The sequence below is a fragment of the Gadus morhua genome, chromosome 18 (assembly GCF_902167405.1).
Source record: "Gadus morhua chromosome 18, gadMor3.0, whole genome shotgun sequence".
In the NCBI taxonomy this organism is placed as follows: domain Eukaryota; kingdom Metazoa; phylum Chordata; class Actinopteri; order Gadiformes; family Gadidae; genus Gadus; species Gadus morhua.
In genome coordinates, this window is record NC_044065.1 from 13,932,799 (window position 1) to 13,952,845 (window position 20,047).

The 20,047-nt window shown below is 45.6% G+C and overlaps 1 protein-coding gene and 2 long non-coding RNA genes across 6 annotated transcripts; 2 read left to right on the top strand and 1 right to left on the bottom strand.

The window, feature by feature from the left end:
• Positions 1-2,105: 2,105 nt before the first annotated feature.
• Positions 2,106-18,430, bottom strand: LOC115531406 (WD repeat-containing protein on Y chromosome). Of its 4 annotated transcripts, none has more exons than XM_030340652.1 (19): positions 17,837-18,428; positions 16,628-16,925; positions 15,830-15,976; positions 15,441-15,563; positions 15,107-15,281; positions 14,931-14,977; positions 14,692-14,829; positions 14,332-14,520; positions 13,151-13,342; positions 12,272-12,748; positions 12,018-12,167; positions 10,703-10,887; positions 10,239-10,378; positions 7,344-7,492; positions 6,763-6,977; positions 5,591-5,757; positions 4,705-4,766; positions 4,449-4,580; positions 2,106-2,350 (listed from the first exon to the last, which is right to left on the bottom strand). In XM_030340652.1, the coding sequence occupies exons 1-19, from the start codon at positions 17,905-17,907 to the stop codon at positions 2,228-2,230; spliced, it is 3,180 nt and encodes a 1,059-aa protein (XP_030196512.1). In that variant the 5' UTR covers positions 17,908-18,428; the 3' UTR covers positions 2,106-2,227. The 4 variants fall into 4 exon arrangements, 3 of the variants coding, with proteins under 3 accessions (XP_030196512.1, XP_030196511.1, XP_030196513.1); XM_030340651.1 differs by having other exon boundaries at positions 4,705-4,769; positions 17,837-18,424; XM_030340653.1 differs by having other exon boundaries at positions 4,705-4,769; positions 16,628-16,901; positions 17,837-18,422.
• Positions 7,372-10,901, top strand: LOC115531407 (uncharacterized). Its single transcript, XR_003973884.1, has 4 exons — positions 7,372-7,505; positions 7,579-7,670; positions 10,264-10,398; positions 10,760-10,901. It is a non-coding gene; the product is annotated as an uncharacterized LOC115531407 (long non-coding RNA).
• LOC115531408 (uncharacterized) lies at positions 12,618-13,641 on the top strand. Its single transcript, XR_003973885.1, has 2 exons — positions 12,618-12,758; positions 13,116-13,641. It is a non-coding gene; the product is annotated as an uncharacterized LOC115531408 (long non-coding RNA).
• Positions 18,431-20,047: the final 1,617 nt, after the last annotated feature.

The window sequence follows — 20,047 nt, forward strand, 5'->3', positions numbered from 1 at the left end:
TTGTTGTTGCAAGAAATGAGGCGACTGGTATTTATGACTGATGACCTGAATAAAAGTCAGCTAGTTCTCGACTATAGCTCTGACACAACATGTTCATTTGTGTGCGGGTGTGCGTGCATGTTTGTGTAGCGTACAGATTAATTCTTTCACCAGGACCATTTGTTTGTTTGTGTCAATCCTAATAGTCAATTTCCAGTGTGTGTGTTTGTGTGTGCGTGTGCGTGTGTGAGCCACATGCAGTGTCTGTACATGTGTCCTTGGTGTGAATGTCCCTGTGGCTGGTATGTGTGTGTGTGTGTGTGTGTGTCACACTAATTTCCCTGCCTAGAGCTGCACTGGTGCTATTATCTCTCTCTCTGATTTTCTGTCTCACTCTCACTCACACAAACACACACTCTCTCTGTACTTACATACGCTCTCACTCCACACACACACGCTCTACGTTGTTTGAGCCTACTCCACAGAGAGAGTGGAAATGCTAAATTGTGCATGCTATGAAGCTGTCCTGTCGGCTGTTCAGCCGCCTCGCAGCCCCAGACTGAGGACCTGGCAGGGCATTTTCCAGCATGCATCTGCGTTGTTGTTCTACTGTGGTATTTTAAAACATCTGTCGTCTGTTTGGGTGTGTGTGAATGTGTGTGTGGTTGTGAATGTGTGTGTGTAACTCTGGCAGAGAGCTAAAAGTTATTTTCTCAGGCAAATTTGACTACAAAGAGGAAACAGGCTGTCGGAGTTTGAAACTCATGTTTGAAATTAACTTCAATTTTTGGACAAACCAACCACCTAACCACGTTATGAAAACTGCATCCGGGCACACACAGAAATACACACACACACACGCACGCACACGCACACGCACACGCACACACAGTCACACATGTGAATGTGTTTTCAATCATTTTTAGACCACAGATCTGAAAGTGATTGTTGAATAGTGAGACCAAAATATATATTTTGGTCAGGCAGGAGACATACCATTCTAAAATGAATATGTTTTCAACCAAATACTAAATTATTACTTATTTTCCACTGAACAAAGCCATCCTTGTTCTGACCAGACAATAAAGGGCAACACTCTGAAAATCTACCAGAATCTAAAGCATTCTGGCATTATGTTCTGTCATGTCATGTCATGCCTTCACAGAAAACAGAGGAGGAGGGGGCTATGGGTAACTGTAATACAAATACAACACTCTGAATGAATTCAGGCAAATAACCGATAACCCAACACATCTGACACGGCCAGAGTGCACATTGTGTCCTCCCAATTTGAAATGAGGTCACCCCCATGGGATGTCTGTCTTGTTGATTGACTATTAAGTTGTATAACTCTCATCCCAAGAGAATATGAGTGTATTTTTGGGAAATTGTGAATATTTGGGTATCGAACCCAGAACGTACTCTTTGCGGACCTGTGTAATTCAAACATGGTGATTTAAATGGGAGGATGGTTGTATTGGGACACAATAGATTAATGATTGATTTGAAGGGTTACAGTCACCTTGACCGGGGCCTATCGCTCAGTTTTTCCAGTCTCCATTTCCTTCATTTATTTGGGAACCGGAGAAGGGAGGGATGTTTAAGTGGCAGGCCCCGTGCATGGAGACATGTTGGCCTTGAGTTACGACATGACCTGGCCCGGATTAAACCAACGGACCGTTTTGATTGAAGATATAAGCATCCATTTCAACACATCGTTAAAGTGGTTGCTTGGATGAAGAGCGGATACGTATGTGATGGAACAGTGGAGAGAGAGTATACAATGGGAATAGGAAGGGAATAAGAAAGATTGGAGAATAACTGAAAAAACGTCTACAACGTTTAGCCTGTGTTATCAATGTTGAATAGCCAATGTCCTCACACTGCCTTTCTTAACCAGCAGTATTCTGCACATCATCCTGTTCATCCACTATTTGCAATACCAATGGATTGCGTCACCATTTAAAAGCCATTTCCTGTTTCAGCTTTAGAACTCAACGTAAAGACAAACTGCTCCAAAGGTACTTCAAAAAGTATCAACGTTTTACAACTAAGTAGGAAAAAAATTCATAAAGTTATTATGCATTTACATTTTGTCCTGAAAGTTCATTGAATGTTAATTCATATTAAAGCACATCCATTTCATTTATTCAAAATAATGACACAAAAAAGGAAGAATACAATGGAGAACAAGAACATTATAAATGTTTGATTAAAAACACTATTTATATTCAAGCATTTAAAGGTGTCAACATCGGTTAGCTTGATTTTCCCGCTCACAGCTCATCTTGGCGCCGCCGCGGCTCAGGCTCTGACTGTCCGCCCAGGGGCTTATGGGTAATTCTGGAGGGAGGGGCATCTCCTTGCATTCCTGTTGAGAGGAGTAACACATAAATGGATGAACATAGTTGGTGAATAAGAAACCCTTTTTTTAATGTTAATTTGACAAAATGTATACAATAAATTAAAGAATAGATGTTCTCCCGATGTCTGTAACTATAGATCAAAGTGCAGCAAACATATTTCTACAAATATATATTTCTTGGACATATTTTGGATGTTTTTCCTCCATCCTCGTCACATACTGTTTTACTTTAAAACACCTTGCCTCAACTGAAAACCCAAAAACTCAGGATATTGGGAAGGGGGGAGTTATGGAAACAATGTGAAAATAAACACAAAATATTCAACCGAAACCATGTGAGCGAATAGAAAAGGCATCCGAGAGAAGTCTCGTTCATACCGCAGGCAGCACACTATGTACAAAGAAAACTACTTTTTTATCCCTGGCGAGGCACACAACGTCCCAGAACAGAAATACCCTGAACCCTAAAAAAGTCACTCAGCCGTCACGAGCACGTGGGCTATCTGGACGCCTGCCGTGGAATGCCGCAGACGAAATCGTTGTCTCCTGTGCAGATGTGAGCCAACGTGTTCTCATTGTTTTGCAATAGCCGCGTAATGGCCGGGCGTTAAATCAATGCCAGTAGCTGCCACTGTGCGTCAACAAACCAAACAGACACACACACACAACACAATATATCAAGTACACAGCTGTGTGATTTGACAGGGCTTGTGCAAGCCGGTGTGTGTGTGTGTGTGTGGGGGTGGTGTGTGTTTGTGAGACAATCAGACTGCAATCAATCCGAAATGTTTTAGAGGTTGAAAAAAATATTGAAAGGTTTGTAACAAAAGATAATAAAATGGTAGTTCCCTATAAAATGGGGAACTACGTTGTAACGATAAGCAGAGAATAAAAGACATACTAAGATTCGAGCTTTGAAATGTGTGCTGCTGAAAGTTTAAACTGTGTGTGTGTTCTGTGTATGTTTGTGTGTGTGTCTGTAAAGCCCCTTAACTTTGCATTATTAAATGAATGATGTCAATTATAATGATGAGGATCAAGATGATTATTATTCTTGTTGTTTTGTTGTTATTATTATCACACAATATCTTTAAGATGGCTCTGCCATTCAGCAAATTGCAAAGTTCGTCTTCGCAAGCTATTTCCGATGGTTGTTGACAGGGCTCCAGCTACGTATAGCGCACTACTTCAGAAATCTGCAGACAGTTCATCTCACAGAGGCCCACAGAACGGCATTCATAGAGGCCTACCGGTTGCTCCCAAAATAAAATAAACAACCTATATATACAGACTGCTAGTGTTTGCAACTAAATATGTTGACTTAAGAAAGTCAGGAGCTGGATGTCTTGGCCAGAGGGCACCTTGGTAGAGGTCACAAACACACATGTTCACTGATCACACAGCCCGACCCACCGAGACGCCCCCCCCCTGTAGGAGGAAGAAGAGGGGCGTATGGTTGGAGGAGGAGCAGAGGAGGAGGAAGACGAAGGGGGGAGTGAAGAGGATGTGTGTCAACATTCAGTAGGACCCCACCTGTTGAAACATCAGCCGAAGGCAGTAAAGAGGAGGAGAGGGTGAGAGAGGGGTAATGAGCAAAGAGGAGAGGAGAAGGGGGTTAAGGAGCAAAGAGGAGAAGGAGGAGAGAAGGAGAGGGGGGTAATGAGCAAAAATAAGGAGAGGAGGAGGAGAGAACGAGAGGAGGAGAAGGGGGTTAAGGAGCAAAGAGGAGAAGGAGGAGAGGAGGAAGAGAAGGGAGTTAAGGTGCAAAGAGGAGAAGGAGGAGAGAAGGAGAGGGGGGTAATGAGCAAAAATAAGGAGAGGAGGAGGAGAGAAGGAGAGGAGGAGAAGGGTGTTAAGGAGCAAAGAGGAGAAGAAGGAGAGGAGGAAGAGAAGGGAGTTAAGGTGCAAAGAGGAGAAGGAGGAGAGGAGGAGAGGAGGAGAAGGGAGTTAAGCAGCAAAGAGGAGAAGGGGGAGATAAGGAGAGGGGGGTAATGAGCAAAAATTAGGAGAGGAGGAGGAGAGAAGGAGAGGGGGGTAAGGAGCAAAGAGGAGGAGAGGAGGAGGAGATGGGGGAGCAGAGGGGTTTCATTGATCATGACCTCACCTGTAGGGCCAGAGCGTGGTGGGGGGAGCACGTGGCGCCGACCTGGAACAGTTTGTTCAGGTCGATGCTGCTCAGTAAACGCCGCCTCCTCCGACGGTCCGTGTCCTCAAATAGGTGCTGACATAAACGTTGCTATGGAGACATGTGGCGGTGGTTTTGGAGGAGGAAAACCTTCCGTTTAGTTTAGTGTTCATGGGTGTGTGCGTGTGTGTTTGTGCTTTTGTGTCTGTGCGTGCGTGGATAGTGCGAGGCCCACCTGGTGTTGTGGCGGGCTGGGGGTCTCCACTGTGTGTGGAGCATCAGTCTGTTCAGGTGAAGCTGCTGCAGTGGGGGGGAGAGGGAAGGAAGAACATTGAAATAGGTTTGGTTTATTTCTGTGCATTTCTTGAAGTTGTTGTTGTTGTTGTTGATGTGAGGGAAGCACAGCTAATTACATATTTGAACTGGTTAAGGGAGGTGGACAAAACAGACAAACAAAAGTATAGTGAACTTCTCAAAGAGACATAAACACTCACAAACTCACACACTCACAAACCAAAGTTCTGGCCTGTAGTTTCTGCAGCTGAGCATGGTCTGAATGTTCCTCAGTTTGAGTTCCAGACTTTAAACTCCAGTATGTGAAGAATGGTCTACAGCAGCTCCCTGCAATGTGGTCAAACTGTGCGGGGGCCAAACATTGCATTTCAAACTCTACTTGATATAACAGTAGAGTTGTTGAAACAGTATCAAATTGAAAAAATATTGTCTGTCCTCCCTGTTTGAATATGAATTGCGTTGTCAAGTCATGTTTTACGCATCACACAACTATGCTTGTGTGCACAAGTGATTGTGTGTACATGAAACACTGGGCACACACACCAAAGAATACCATCAAGATTAATTACTAAGGGGGCTAGATCAAAGACAGACGGACAGACAGCCAGACAGACAGAGAGAGAAAGAGAAAAGATAAAAGATAAAAAGACACACATTTAAGATGGTTGACAGATAGATTAGTGGGTTCAGCATAATAATGTGTCTGTGTGTATGTGTGTGTTTGTGTGTGTGTGTGTGTGTCTGTGTGTTTGTGTATCTGTGTGTGTGAGCACGAACGTGTGTGTGTGTGTGTGTCTTGCTTCAGAGGCACCTGTAACGGCGGTTACCTTGGTGATCAATCTGCTCCGGTGACGTTTGACCTTGGCCCTTCACCTGCTTTGAGGTTTGACCTTTCACCCTGGATGGGGCTCTTCCCCCAGTAGGGTCACTTTCATTGCTCCCTTCCTCGTTCCCCTCCTCCATCATTCTCTCGCCCATCTCCCCCTCGCTCTCGCTGAGGGGACCAACACATGCATTGTATGGGTTCAACATGGATCTCTCTATGCACAGTCAGTGACATCTATGTAAGGCTGTTCTGCAGTCATTCCATCGGAGCAAAATCCTCATCTGCAAACATTTGCTCCATTTTTATCCCAGCTCCGCGTAACAAGGCTGCCTCATCCAACTGTTCCCTCTGTTTCCTCCCTCCAACATCATTCTCTCAATAGTTTCTCCCTGACGGCATATATAAATATGCCTGGGAAAAAAAGCCTGGATGAAAAACCGAGGCAGTATTTACCTCTGGCACCAAGATGTATTTTTCCATCATGAGTAAACACTTAAGCATGACGTTTGTCCCATGCCTGATCCATTAAAGATTAACAGGGTGGAATATAACCAATCATTTGGTTCGGGTTAGTACCTTGGTTGCCTCACTGGGACTCTTGAGATTGAAGCGCCTGGAATTGTCCTTCAGGACAAATACAGGTTTGAATCACAATTATAGGACTGCTGCAAATAGGCCTGTCATTCATTTCAGAAACTATACTTGTGTGCGCTCATCCTGCTACATGCTTGTTTCTTCCCTTGGATTTGGAGGGTTTTCCACAAAACCTTTTAGAACAGGGGTGTCAAACTAATTTGAGGTTGCGGGCCATAACAGACCAAATGCTATTTAGTTTGTGGCTGGACTGAAACAAACACTTCTTATACGCTGCACTGCCTTAAAATAGCGACTTGACTATTATTTTGGGGATTATTTGCTCTGTATCAGCGTCATCAGTTTCCACTCTTTGAAAGGAACATCTTGTCAGTTGAAGTCAGCAGTTTTTTTGCGTATGTGTGTGTTTTTAAGAAATTGTGTGTCGGTTAAGAAAATGGAGAAGCACCAGCCTGACACCTCTGCCTGCGAGGGCTTCGGGGTTAGAGGCTGTCTTATAATGGGGGCCTGGGGAGCCCTTTGAGAGGGTACCTCTGGATCAGGGATGTTCAAAGCAAACCGACTCAACGCGTCACTCACCGCTCATAGTAGGCAGGGTGGGCCACGTCCCACTGCACCCCCTGTCCGAAGCACCCCACGGGGGTCCCGGTGGACGTCCAGAGCCTGGCAGAGCCGTCGGTGGAGGCGGTGAGGATGAAGAGCCCCTGGGGGAGCTCCAACACCTCGGTGCAGACCAGCGCCCCCTGGTGAGCCCTCCAGCGGTGCAGGAGAGGAGGGGGCCGCTCACCCACTGGCTGAAGGGGGAGTGACCGTTGAACTATTTCATATTTCATCATGTAAGCAGATGGTTTTATTCATACGTATCCACATTTTATCTTTGTAATTAACGAGCAGGTTGGGGGGGACATCCGGGGTTCGAACATTCAGCAGTTTTTCAGCTGGGAGACAGACACCCTAACCACTAGACTGCCATGGGCACACTTCTTACACACACACACACATATACACATACACATACACATGCACACGCACACGCACAGACAGACACAGACAGACAGACACACAGACACACAGACACACACACACACACACACACACACACACACACACACACACACACACACACACACACACAGACACACACACACACACACACTCACCTTCTGCAGGACGTCCAGGGCGTAGTGTGAAATATCCCACACCTGGAGGCAGCCGGCACTGTCCCCTGAGACCAGGACGCTGTTGTCACGGTGATCAGAGCTCAGGGATAACACACGCTCACCTGGCCGACCCGGGCCGCAGAGCTGTCCTGGGATCAGGAAGTAAACAGAGACATGGAAACATTTACCGTTTTGTAAACAGCCATAGTGAATTCATTGAGACATCTTGCTCCAGGGTGCCTACAGGTTGGCTGGGAGTCTAACACCGTATTCTGCAGGAGTCCCTTGCACAGAAGAGTAGGATTTCCTCCAAGACATTTATCAATGGTGAGTTTGTTGCTATTATGTACTTATTGTGGTTGTTGTTGGAAAAAAGTGATGTGATAAATGGTCACACCTAATGCCAGTGTAAATACTGTTTTAAGAAGAACATCCATTTTGGTGCAGGACTGACTTTCCTCAGGCTTCCCAGTATAACCCCGGTCTAAAAGTTTGTTTTGTCACAGTGTTTATGCTTTGTTTTTGTAAGAAGAAACTAGAGCAAAGTTTAAGACACAGTGTTTATCGGTCAGTCATCAACAAAAAACGTCTGCGACTCATTAAAGCGATAGGTCTTCCGCAAAAATAATTCAATTATTTTGGTGAAAACACCTAGTGAAAAAAGATTGTGGTGTGTATTTGGCCTTTGCTCTTATTCATATGTAACATGGTGGAATTCAGAAATTCCTCCCAACCAGACAAAGAAATCCACACATACGAAAACGGACAAAAACATACACAAACGCTCCACACTCCATACAGGCTCATGCATGCATAAACAAAAGGACATGCACGCGCATATACAAAAACACACACACACACACACACACACACACACACACACACACACACACACACACACACACACACACACACACACACACACACACACACACACACACACACACAAACACATGCTCACACACAGTGGCCCCAGTGCGTGTTTCCCCTACCACTAAACGCCGCTGGGTAGTGGAGTAGCATAGCTGTGGGCTGCCAGAAATGGCCCTGGCACGCCGCCGGGTCCTCTGTTCACCCCGAGCGGGAGGGCGGGCGAGCGGGCTTTATAAATCCGTTTTACGGAGGGATAATTAAACGTGAAATCTGGCGGTCTCTGGGGGTCACGGAGATTAGGGGGAGGAGACTCCATTCCCTTCCCTCAGGTCTCGTCCATGTCTCAGCATCAAGGGTTATTTATAGCCACGTCGCTTTTAGTCTGTCCTTCTATCGATCCATTATTGGAATCGTTCATCCATCCATTCATCAGTCGATCCATTTTTCCATGCATCCATTTACATTATTACATCCATCATCCATCCGCCCCTCCATCAATCTATCATCCATCTATCATGCATCCATCGGGGTCATCCCTATGTTCCCCGGGTCCTATGTTCCCCGTTTTTCCCAAAAAGGGTCCTATGTTCCCCTAGCCATATATACCGGGGAGCATAGGACCCTTTTTGGGAAAAGCGGGGAACATAGGACCCTTTTCTGGGAAAAGGGTCCTATGTTCCCCGCAATCTATCAATCTTTAAAAATATTTAAACTTTTTACGCGACATTCGCGTGATGACAGCCAATCGGCGTTCAACAGCGTTGCCACTGAGTGACATGTGTAACGTAACAGCCAATCAGCGTTCAACCGGCCAACTCAGTGCAGTGCAGTCGGGGTGAACTGCAGCATGGAGGAGAAAGTGATTGTTGCCGTTTGGGACTCCCGGAGCTCTTTATATAATAGTATATAATATAATATAATTGTATGATAATATCACGGCCAAAAGCTCTGTGCGCCTCCAGATGGCCGTAGCGCGTGGAACTCTCGTAGGGATTGGGCTTCTCGGGGGTTAGTTTACCGGCGTATGAATAGACTGCGTCAGGTTCTCCGACGTCTCTCCCTCTTCCACAAAAGGTAAAGACATGCAATGGTAGTTATCTCGGCCGGAATTTGGCAGTAATGGTTGAAAAAGTAACAGGCAGTGGGGTGGAGTCTAAGGCTGGCGCTGTATGACATCAAAGGTGCCCAGGTGCGTGGTAGGAAGACATGTATGAACGCGTATATATACACACATATCTAAATGCATATATAAACTCATATATGAGTGCAAAGGTAAAGTCATGTTGAAATTCTTATAGAAACGCATATATCAACATCATCCCTCAAAATACCATCACTGTGTGGCTTTTTCACTGGCTACATTTCTTAAAAAAATACTTTTTGAAGATGTTTTATGGAGTTTTATGCAGATCATGTTAAGCATATTTCAAGATTGTGATTTCCAGCAGGCATGCAACCCTAACAACATACATATCGGGGAACATAGGACCGATTTGGGAAAAGCGGGGAATATAGGACCCTTTTTTAAAAAAAAGGGTCCTATGTTCCCCAGTCTCAAACAAAGAGGGGAACATAGGACCCGGGGAACATAGACACGCTCCCCATCCATCATACATCCATGCATCGATCATTCAATCATCCCTTCATCCATCTGTGTTCATCTTTTACTCATCCATTATATCCATTATTAACCATTTGACATCATTAATCTATTTGTCAATTGACCAATCACTCCATCCCTTCAACCCATCTTTTGTTTGAACCCCTAATTTATATTTAAGGAATGTGGTGAACAGGTATTGTTCTGCATGGCATTTTAACTGTACTGGGGTCTGTGTGCACCTCAGATGACTTGAATCATGTATCTGAGGGAACCGTACATCACAACAGTATACCTGGAACTTGATTTGAACTGACTGTTGCCCTCATCTTCTTCACACAAACACACACACACACACACACACACACACACACACACACACACACACACACACACACACACACACACACACACACACTCACCATGCGGTTGTGTGTGTCCTGACAGGCTCCAGAAATACAGAGAGCCCCCCTGCGAGGAGACCAGCACGGCTCTGTTTCTCCACTGTCTGTCAGCCGCCCTGCGCTGCAGAAACAGCAGGTGGTCTACAGGGGGCGCCACCCTGAACCAGAGTACACAAACGTAAGACAAACATAGTGCCTTCTATTCTAATATATATGGTATTTCATAAATTCTTAGCATTGGTGACCATGTGACAAAAACAAACCACTAGCATTGGCGGTGTTATTAATGACATGCTCTAACAATTATGCTCCGCAAGACCAAGCACGTTCACTAGTAGTTTTTGCTACACTAAACCAAATATTATAGTATGCACGTGTCATGCATAAAGTTGACTGATTAACTGATGTTTGTTAGGAATGTTTTTGGTCTTGAAACAAGTCAAAACGAGCGCCAAACTGCCCCAAAGGCAGCGTCCGCTCACCCTGTCTGAGAGTCCCTCTGTAGCCTCTGCACTGGCCCTTGTGTCTCCACCCTCCAGACCACCACCTCTCCATCGTAGCTCGCTGTGGCAATGACCCCCAGGGCGGGGCACGGGCACACGGCCAGGATGTCCGACTTATGCACGCCCTCGGACTTCCACGCCATGTCAGCCTTCACGTACACATCCTACACAGCGAGATATTGGAGATAGAGCAGTTCGAAACGATCATGTTTCAGCCACAACATGCTGTGTGATGTCTAGCGCCCCTACGTTTTTTTTGTCAGCTATTGATGCTTGCTATGGATACAAGAAATGTGAGGATAATGTTCTCAAAAGTCAAAATACTTGTATGAAACATCTCTTTGTCCCGTGTGAAGTGAGACGATTTAGATTAAGATCTTAGGAGTAAAGTAATATGTGCAGCATAGAGGCTTGTGGTGGACGTAGGACAGATCTAGCATTCATTAGGATTCTGCTCCTCATGTTTGGATTTTTCACATCATCCCTCAATATCATTTACCCCCAGGTCAATTCAGTACGTGTGTTCTTGCCCAAAGAAGTTTTCTTAAAAAACAAACTTACTACTGCTGACTTAGGAGAACTTGGACCGAAATGGGAAGACAAATGCTCAGGTCTGACTGTAAAAACACTAATGCAGGCAGATTTTTGGTGCGGTCTTCAAGGTAAGGAATGTCTGCCCTGAGGATAGCGCTGTACGTTGCAAGCCTGGGGAAGGGAACAGGGCAGTGTGTCTTTATGCGTGAACTTGGTGGGCTGCAAACCGAGACTCTCAACTCGGGTTTGGAGGGTTTATGTGTGTTTATACTGGCGGAGAGACACATGGTCTGCTATAGGCTGGACCTGGAACATTGGCTTCTGTGTTAGGGCGTGTGTGTGTGTGTGTGTGTGTGTGTGCGTGTGCGTGTGCGTGCGTGCGTGCGCGCGTGCGTGCGTGCGTGCGTGTAGAGGGGAGTCTGACTGACCATTTCTCTTCGTGATTATTTGATTGGAATTGATTTGAAAAATGGAGAGACATGCCCTTGATATATATGCATGCCTGCTGGAAATCACAATCTTGAAATATGCTTAACATGGTCTGCATAAAACTCCATAAAACATGTTCAAAAAGTATTTTTTTAAGAAATTTAGCCAGTGAAAAAAGCCACACAGTGAGGGTATTTTGAGGGATGATGTTGATATATGCGTTTCTATAAGAATTTCAACATGACTTTACCTTTGCCCTCATATATGAGTTTATATATGCATTTAGATATGTGTATATATACGCGTTCATACATGTCTTCCTACCACGCACCTGGGCACCTTTGATGTCATACAGCGCCAGCCGTAGACTCCACCCCACTGTCAGTAACTGGTTGCCATGGAGACAGGTGACCCCGGTGACCTCTGAGGCGGACACCGCTTCCAACTTGTGCAGGTTCTGGCCGTTCAGCAGGTCCCACACCTGTTGGACCGCACACACAAACACACACACGAACGAGTCCATGAGTCCCCATGTCTCCTCGCTCATCTTGCTCACGAGGAAGAGGAAGAGGAAGCAAACCGTACCTTGACGGTGCCGTTGCGGGCCCCTGTGATCAGCCTCCTGCCGCTGGAGTCCACCGCCATGCAGGTGAGGGCCTCCCTTCCGTGGGCCCCGTGGATGGTGAAGCAGGCCCGGCCCGTGGCCGCCTCCCACACGGCCAGCGAGGAGTCACGGCGCCCGGTCGCCACCTGCCCCAGCCCGGGGTTGTACAGGGCGGCAGTGATGGGCGCGGCCCGGCGTCCGTGTCTCACCTCACGCCCCGCCCCCTCTCGTCCCGCCGCCGCCGCGTCGTCTCCTCGGCCCCCGGCCAATCGCAGCAGAGCCAGGTAATCTTTGCAAGCCACCAGCAGACGGGGCGGGCCCTTGGCAGGAAGCGCCGCCTCCACCAACAGGAAGGGGAAGCTGCTTTGCTCCGGGGAGCGGCCCGGCTGGAAGCAAGGGAACGGCAGGCGCACTGTTCTCAGGCAGCGGTGGGAGGAGATGGCCCATATCTTCAGCTCCTGTGGAAAGGTAATTCCAGGTCATTTTAACAGACTTTGAGGCACGATTGAAACGTTTTTTATTTCATTAATTTGTCTGCCCTCGTTTTATATGGGTCGAGTTGAGATCAATATGTCCATTAATTGCGGTAAAGCGTTTTTTTGTGCGGTTAGGGTTAGGGTTAGCCTTGGTTGGTGGTTTGACTCCCACCACCCATGCTTAAAAGGTATGCACTCAATGTATTGTACCTCGCCCTCAATAAAAGCGCAAATGGCATTTCACCTATTATATAATCAAGGTTGAAACGGCCCCCCTCCAGATGTAGGAGCGAGGGGCTTCCCAACCAGGGACTAGCCAGATAACATGTAGCTCCTGTTGTCCCACAAGGTTGTACAGCTGAAGGTATACTCTATAGGACTCACTGCGTCCCTGGAGTAGCTGAACACCTGGCCCCGGGGCTGGTAGAGGACCACGTCCAGGACGGTGGAGCTGTGGCCGCGCAGGACAGCCACCGGACGGGCGGTCACCACCTCGTTCCACAGCCGGACAGCCGTGTCAAAGCCCCCCGTCACCAGCAGCCGCAGCCCCCTGCTGTAGTGGAAACATCTCACCCCCTAGAGGGTATGAAGAGGAACGCGTGGCGATGGATACGTGTCAACAACAACAACTTGGGAGTTTCACACAACGCATTCATTAAGGAATGGAAAAGTACGCATGGTGGATAATGTGTTTTTTATAGGGTTGTTTGTACTTGGAGAGGAAGAACGATTCCTGTTCTTTAACGACATATGAAGTGAGTTAGCGCCATTTGTTTGGGCGGGAAAACCGTTGCGGAGAGCGCCTCCTTAGTCTTACTTGTTTGTTTATTGGGACGTAAAACCGAAATGCGCTTTCATAAAATTCACCCTGTTGGATTTGGTTTCATATGTTTGGCATGACCGATTTACAGTTCAGCCGGATTCAATCAGTCCACACGGTGACGTCACTTTAACCATGTGCGGTCGCTCCTCGGTCTTTGACCGTTTTTTTCCGAGGCTATTTTTGAAAGGGCCAGAACTTTTTCACCACTTCAACCAAACCAACAGAACTGGTTCCGAGTCAACCAGACCAGAGGCTCTGATCCATCCCTGCTCTCATGAACTTGAGTTCAATCCAAATCCGACAACCTCACTCAAGACATTGTGGGTGGTACCTGGCTCAACCATTCAGAACCAAGCCATTATTTGCATTTGCATGAAGTAATTTGGCAGATGCATACATGACTATATTTAAATGTAAACGATCAACTTAAATCAGCCCCATTGAGATTTATCTTGTAGAAACCTTCATTTGAATAATACAGTTTGGTTGAACATAGTTGCACAAATTAGACTTTGGATTTCCATCTTCAGTCTGATTGCAGACAAGCGTAAAATCTGGGTGAACAGACACACGCACACACTGCTCAGTCCCCAAGCAGATTCACGGACCGATTCAGCTGCTTGTCGAGCATTAACATTTGGAAACGTGGGTTCGAGATTGAGGACGACATCTGGGAGATTTAGCAGGAAGTGCCAGGCAACTCGCCATGGACTTAGTCATCCAGAATCCCACCATGTATTACCTGGTCCATCCTCCAGATGTAAGGGTCCCTCCTGAGTGACGCATGCATGATGACCACAGAGGTCTCATCGCTCTCTGATGACGTCATGATCAGCTCTGCCTCGGGTTCAAACATGACCCTGTTGATGGCCGCCTTGTGGATTTCGGGGATGTGCTGGTAGGTGACCAGACTGCTGTGGTCAGATAGGTCCTGCGGCGGTAGAGAAAAGGCGGGAGATTCACGTCGGTTAAATGAGAGGATTCACAGCCATTGGACTGAACACACTAGCCCTGAATGACAATGGTTGAATGATGATGAATGCATACTTAAATGTAAATCGAATTAATAGGAGAGAGAGAGAGAGAGAGCGAGAGAGCATACCGGCATATAGATCCTCTGGGGTGCAGGGTCTTCACCGGGCTGATTCTCAAACAGGCCCTTGGATGGGTTCAGAAACCACATCAGGTTGACCCCTCCCTTGTCGTCGCCCCAAAGGAGAAGAGAGCGCTGCCCCGGAGACTGGGAGGACAAACACAACAATAAATATTTGCATTATTATTTATTTTGCAGCTTTTGCAAAACATTAACAAAATGTTAATGAGCAAAGAAAAAAGTCTGACCTTTTTATCATACCAGTAGCAAAGGGCAGTTGGGACATTATGAAAGCCTTGAGGGTAAAAAGGAAAAACTAGATTAAAAAAACACCACACCCCCATGGTGCATTATGACATTGAGATGTTAATGTGTAGGTTTAATCTGGTCATCTACAAAGCCCCTTCATTTACACAAGACCTACCAAAGAGGATGACCTCCTCTGAGAGTCCAGTCGCTGAGAAGTTAACGAATCGCAGCTCCCTGCATCCGGTTGCTATGGCGACCTTGTGGACATTGCTCATGTACACAGCATCCGTGGTCCAGCCTCTGAATCGGTTGCCCCTTGTTACGGCCTTCTCTGCAGGGTCCCCGCAGAGCTGGAGACGACACGTCAAAAGATGTATATTTGTGTTTGCATGTTGAGGATATATATATATATATATATATATATATATATATATATATATATATATATATATATATATATATATGTCCATGAGTGTGGGCGTGTGTGTGTGTGTGTGTGTTTCACTCACACCAAGGTGCTGGAGGATGTGTAGACGGCTGTTCCAGACAATCAGTCGCCCCCCTTTACTGACGCTAATAAAGCGGAGGGAGGCCGGCTGGTAGACAGCGACTACCCGCACAGTGGTCTCTTGCTGCAATTGCCAAGAGCACGCCACAAGAGGGCAGCACACAGGGGAAAATCACATGGTGGATGTGCTAGTGGAATTACGCAGGCAAAGCTTATGCACTTGTGCTTTGGTGGGCATTGGTTTATTAGGGTCTATCTTGAGGGTATTAGTAGCCGTTACATCATATCTAGAAGTAGCTGTAGTACACAAACAAGAGTGGAGAACAATCATGCTGCAAGGCATGAACGGGGGTGAATGGACGTGTGCACGGGGTACATCTGACGACCTACCTTGTTGTGGAGGCAGTGTTTGATGAGCGGCGAGGCGTCTACTACGGCGACCCTAGGCGTGGATGAGCTCTCTCTCTCTGCAGACGTACGCAGCAGAAAGGAGCAGAGCCTGGGCCAGTCAACAAGGCCCTCGCTGTCTATATCCACCTGAAGAGAGGAAGAGAAAACACATCACACCATGAAAGGACTTCAAAGGGCCCTTGTTTTACCGGCAGATGTGAGGGAGGGATTCGACATCACAAGCCATTTCAGAATCTTTCGACTGGTGACTATGAGCCCTGGGATAATGTGCATGGCAATGTTGTTATGAACAACTGCGGGGGAATGAGAGAGCAAATGGCAAGTGCTGTGTGTCTAGTGTCTGAGCAATCATGTCTCTGAGGGTTTGAAGGGTTCATGGTTTCATCCTTCCTGACTCAAGACACTGAGTATAGGGCTGGCTGTCATTTGCATAAAACACAGAATGTCATTGTACTTAACATGACCAACATACTACAGTCAACACTATTGTGCAAGAGACGTACAGGGTTAAAGCTTCAAGCGTCCATGGTATACATGAAAAGCTCGATCCCCTTTTTTAATGATCGATAGGGGATCCTTCAAACAAAGATAGATTTGAATGGAAAAAATATATCTCTTTATTCCAGCCCTAAACGAGGAAGCTCCACCAAAAAACACTGGTCACCGGTAAATATCTCACTTTGAGGGAATATTAAGCCAATATACCTGAAAACGACATGCAAATGTAGCCTTTCTATAGTTACAGTAAAGGTATACATCTCTTTCTCTTCACTATACCTCGAGGAATAACCTCTCCACACTGCCGTCACTGACATCTGGACCAATCACCGAGCTCAGAACCGTCCGGAACTCCTCCAAATTGATTCTGGGGGCTTCTATTCCCCGTCCTCCTATCTCCTCTAGTCCTCGACCCCCGTCCTGCTTGGGTTTCCTCGGTTTCCGCCGGGACGTCCTGTCTGAGGATGTCTTGTGGTTTTCGAAGGCGTCTTTCAGGAGATGCAGGTTCTCCACTGTTAGCTGTTCTGCCAGGCTGCCCCCGCGCTGCGGGCCGCTGGGGAGATAGGGTCTCATGAACCTATAATGCCAATAGGTAGACTGCTGTCTTTGGAGATTGAAGCCGGTACCTTTTGGCTGGGAAGTGACACCCTGGCCGTTACACTAGCATGCCCCCTTACACAGTTTACTGCCCCCTGTATGATTTCCATCAGTATGCTTTCTATCATGGGAATACATCCTGTTTTCCCTTAAGATACTAAGTTAGAAGCTCTATGCTCTTATAGTATTTAGGGCTGTCGGCATAGGAGAACAGCACTCCCCAGTGGAGAATCAACAAAAGTACAAACAATAGCTAGAATATTGAATATCTTATCATCAAGATCAATTAGAAATGCATTTATTTATTCAAGGACTGATGACTATGTTTATAATTGTTTGTTTGTTTGTGTGTGTTTGTGGGTGTGGGGTCTGTGATAGTTTGTCTTGGCCCTAAAGTGCCCCCAAAAGCTAGCTACGCTTTGATATAAAAGGCCACAGCAGCTCCTGTGTGGCCCTGTTGCCGTGGAGACCGTTTAGCTGAACAAAAGGTCACATGTCCGTGCATTCTAAGGTCACTTCCTGGTTCCTGGTCCATTAGGACATGCTTGATTGTCCATGTCTGAATCAAATCCACCAATAATGATCACAGGTTCAGATAATGATTCAGTCAAATTATGAAATAAATTGCCTCTAAAAATTTAAAATATAGCCAATTTTATACAGATTTCACAATAATGAATTGTTTATTTTTTATATTTCTAAATGTACAGAATGATAATGTATTTGACATTTATTATCTACATATATTTACATTGAAAGTATACAAATGTTAATTCTGGTATATTCTTTGCAAAGCATGTTCTGTGATTACTGAAATTGAAGCCAAAAACTCAGAACCAACAGATAATTCTGAGCTAAATAATTACATCACATTAAGTAAGACACGCTTACCCAGAAATCCGGCTTGGCGTCTCGGTTTCATAAACATCAAACTGATCATTTCTTTTCCTTAAGGGGTCCATGTTAGACGCCTTTTAATAGAAGTCCCAAAGGTGTCCTACCTAAAATGTTTTGGCTCAAATTAGGGCACAACAGTTGTGCTTTCTCCAGATGAACATGAAGTGTAACTTCACTCTCCTTTGTCCTCCTACACCCAAACTCCACCAGTGGTGAAATACTCCAGCGAGACCAACCTGATGTGTCCTCCCTCCAAGTCTACAGCCCCATCGCCTTTGTCGCAATCCCTTGCTCTGCTGTCTTTTCAGACAAACACAATTTGCACACAAAGCTCTGCTGTCCGGCACAGAAAGGGCGAGGGGGTGGGTGGACGGGGGGGGGGGAGGAATGTCCTGTCAGGTCCTTGCCATCCGTCACAAGAGGTTTGACCACACCAAGGGAGAGAGAGGGGTGAGTCAACACCTCATTGTTGAGAAGACATGCAGAGGGGATTAGAGACTGCAAGAAAAATGTCATCAGGAAAAGTGTAAACGCATCTCGGTTGGTTGGTTGGGAAGATGGTGGCGGTAGTGGTGGTGGTGGGGTTGTGGGTGGTCACAGAGTAAGACAACTCCAAGGAGTTGTTCCCCTCATGGTTAATGATTTCAAGAAGCCAAGGCAACTTGGCTCCATGGGGATGGATCATTTATTTTCCATATTGTTAGGCAACTGCGATATAGTGACAGTTAATAACCCAAAACATTGCCCAACTAAAAATGATCTTGATCAAAATAACATTACTTTTTGTATATTTGTCATGCTGTTTAATACAGACTTTATGGTTGTGCTTAGCGATTGCTATGCAACCGATTACAGGTTCCCTCGCAGCATTTAATTATTAACACACAGTACTTCACCTGCTCTAGGGGCTACTCCTCGCCCTCGTTAAGCAATGTACTCTGTGTTCTCCCCTCTTGCTGATGAAATGACGCAATGATCAAGGGGACAGGGGGTAACCAGTAAGCCAAAATAGAATTAAACCAACGGATGCCCAGCCACTTCAAGTATGAATTAACACCCGAGAGAGAGAGAGAGAGAGAGAGAGAGAGAGAGAGAGAGAGAGAGAGAGAGAGAGAGAGAGAGAGAGAGAGAGAGAGAGAGAGAGAGAGAGAGAGAGAGAGAGAGAGAGAGAGAGAGAGAGAGAGAGAGAGAGAGAGAGAGAGAGAGAGAGAGAGAGAGAGAGAGAGAGAGAGAGAGATGCACTTTATATTCAATCAATCAATAATTCACATTGTCCATTGATCTATCCAGACCTATCTATCTATCACATTTATACCATTCCACTTAATATAAATTATCGTGACGGAATTAATTGCAAAACAAAAACTTAAAACTTCAGCGATTACATACATTTTAAACGTTGGAAGTTGTCCGCCTGGCACTTATGGCTGGCTACTTATTGTTATTCGCTTTGGAGAAAAGTGTCCCTAATGCCCTAACTGTTAATGTTAGTGAGCACCACGTTGCAAATCTTTTCTCTGTTCAATTTATTGCTGGTTTGAATCCTGAAGTCCTGAAGCAGTCACCTCTGTGGGACATCTAATGTAGGCCTTTCTAGATTGGCCTACACTGTTGCACAGGCCTATGGCGTTTCTCTATAGAATTTGTTCCGAACAAATGTGTTAAAAATGTATTATAGCTAAACCTAATTGCAATGTTATCTTTTTTAAGCGTATAGAAACGCTTTGAAATTTGGATGCGGTTAATTTCCAGTAGCTAGCTGACACAGTCCACCTATTAGCCACGCTCACTTAAGGAACTGCAAGTTCTATCAGAAATTTGTTCATGACTCATGAGGAAATATTAAGTAAATAATGCCAGAGGCGATGTCCTCGCCTACCTGCACTCCAGAGAATGCGTTCGTATATTAGCGCCATCTAATGGCCGGCTGAAATATATTATTGAAAAGTCTGTATTTGCATGATTATAACAATAACGGTAGACTATTGACAATTAATTATTAAATTAGGATGTTTAAGTTTAGTAAAAAATAATGTAATCAAAGATGTAGTCTAGGTATACTGTATAATTTGTAGGATTCATACATACAAAAATGTTACAGTAGTGCATCCTGTTATTGGGCGCTAGATGGGGACAAAATCATCCACATATTACATGAAAGAAAAGAAAAGAAAAGAAAACATAAATTGGATTTTAGGTAGAAAA

Bases quoted from the DNA above. Each gene is read 5' to 3' on its own strand.
- LOC115531406 (XM_030340651.1), bottom strand. From the start codon at position 17,907: ATGGACCCCTTAAGGAAAAGAAATGATCAGTTTGATGTTTATGAAACC. The intron at 16,926-17,836 runs GTAAGCGTGTCT...TTGGCATTATAG, and splicing joins ACGCCAAGCCGGATTTCTGG to GTTCATGAGACCCTATCTCC. The intron at 10,888-12,017 runs GTGCGTGGTAGG...CTCGCTGTGTAG, and splicing joins ATGACATCAAAGGTGCCCAG to GATGTGTACGTGAAGGCTGA.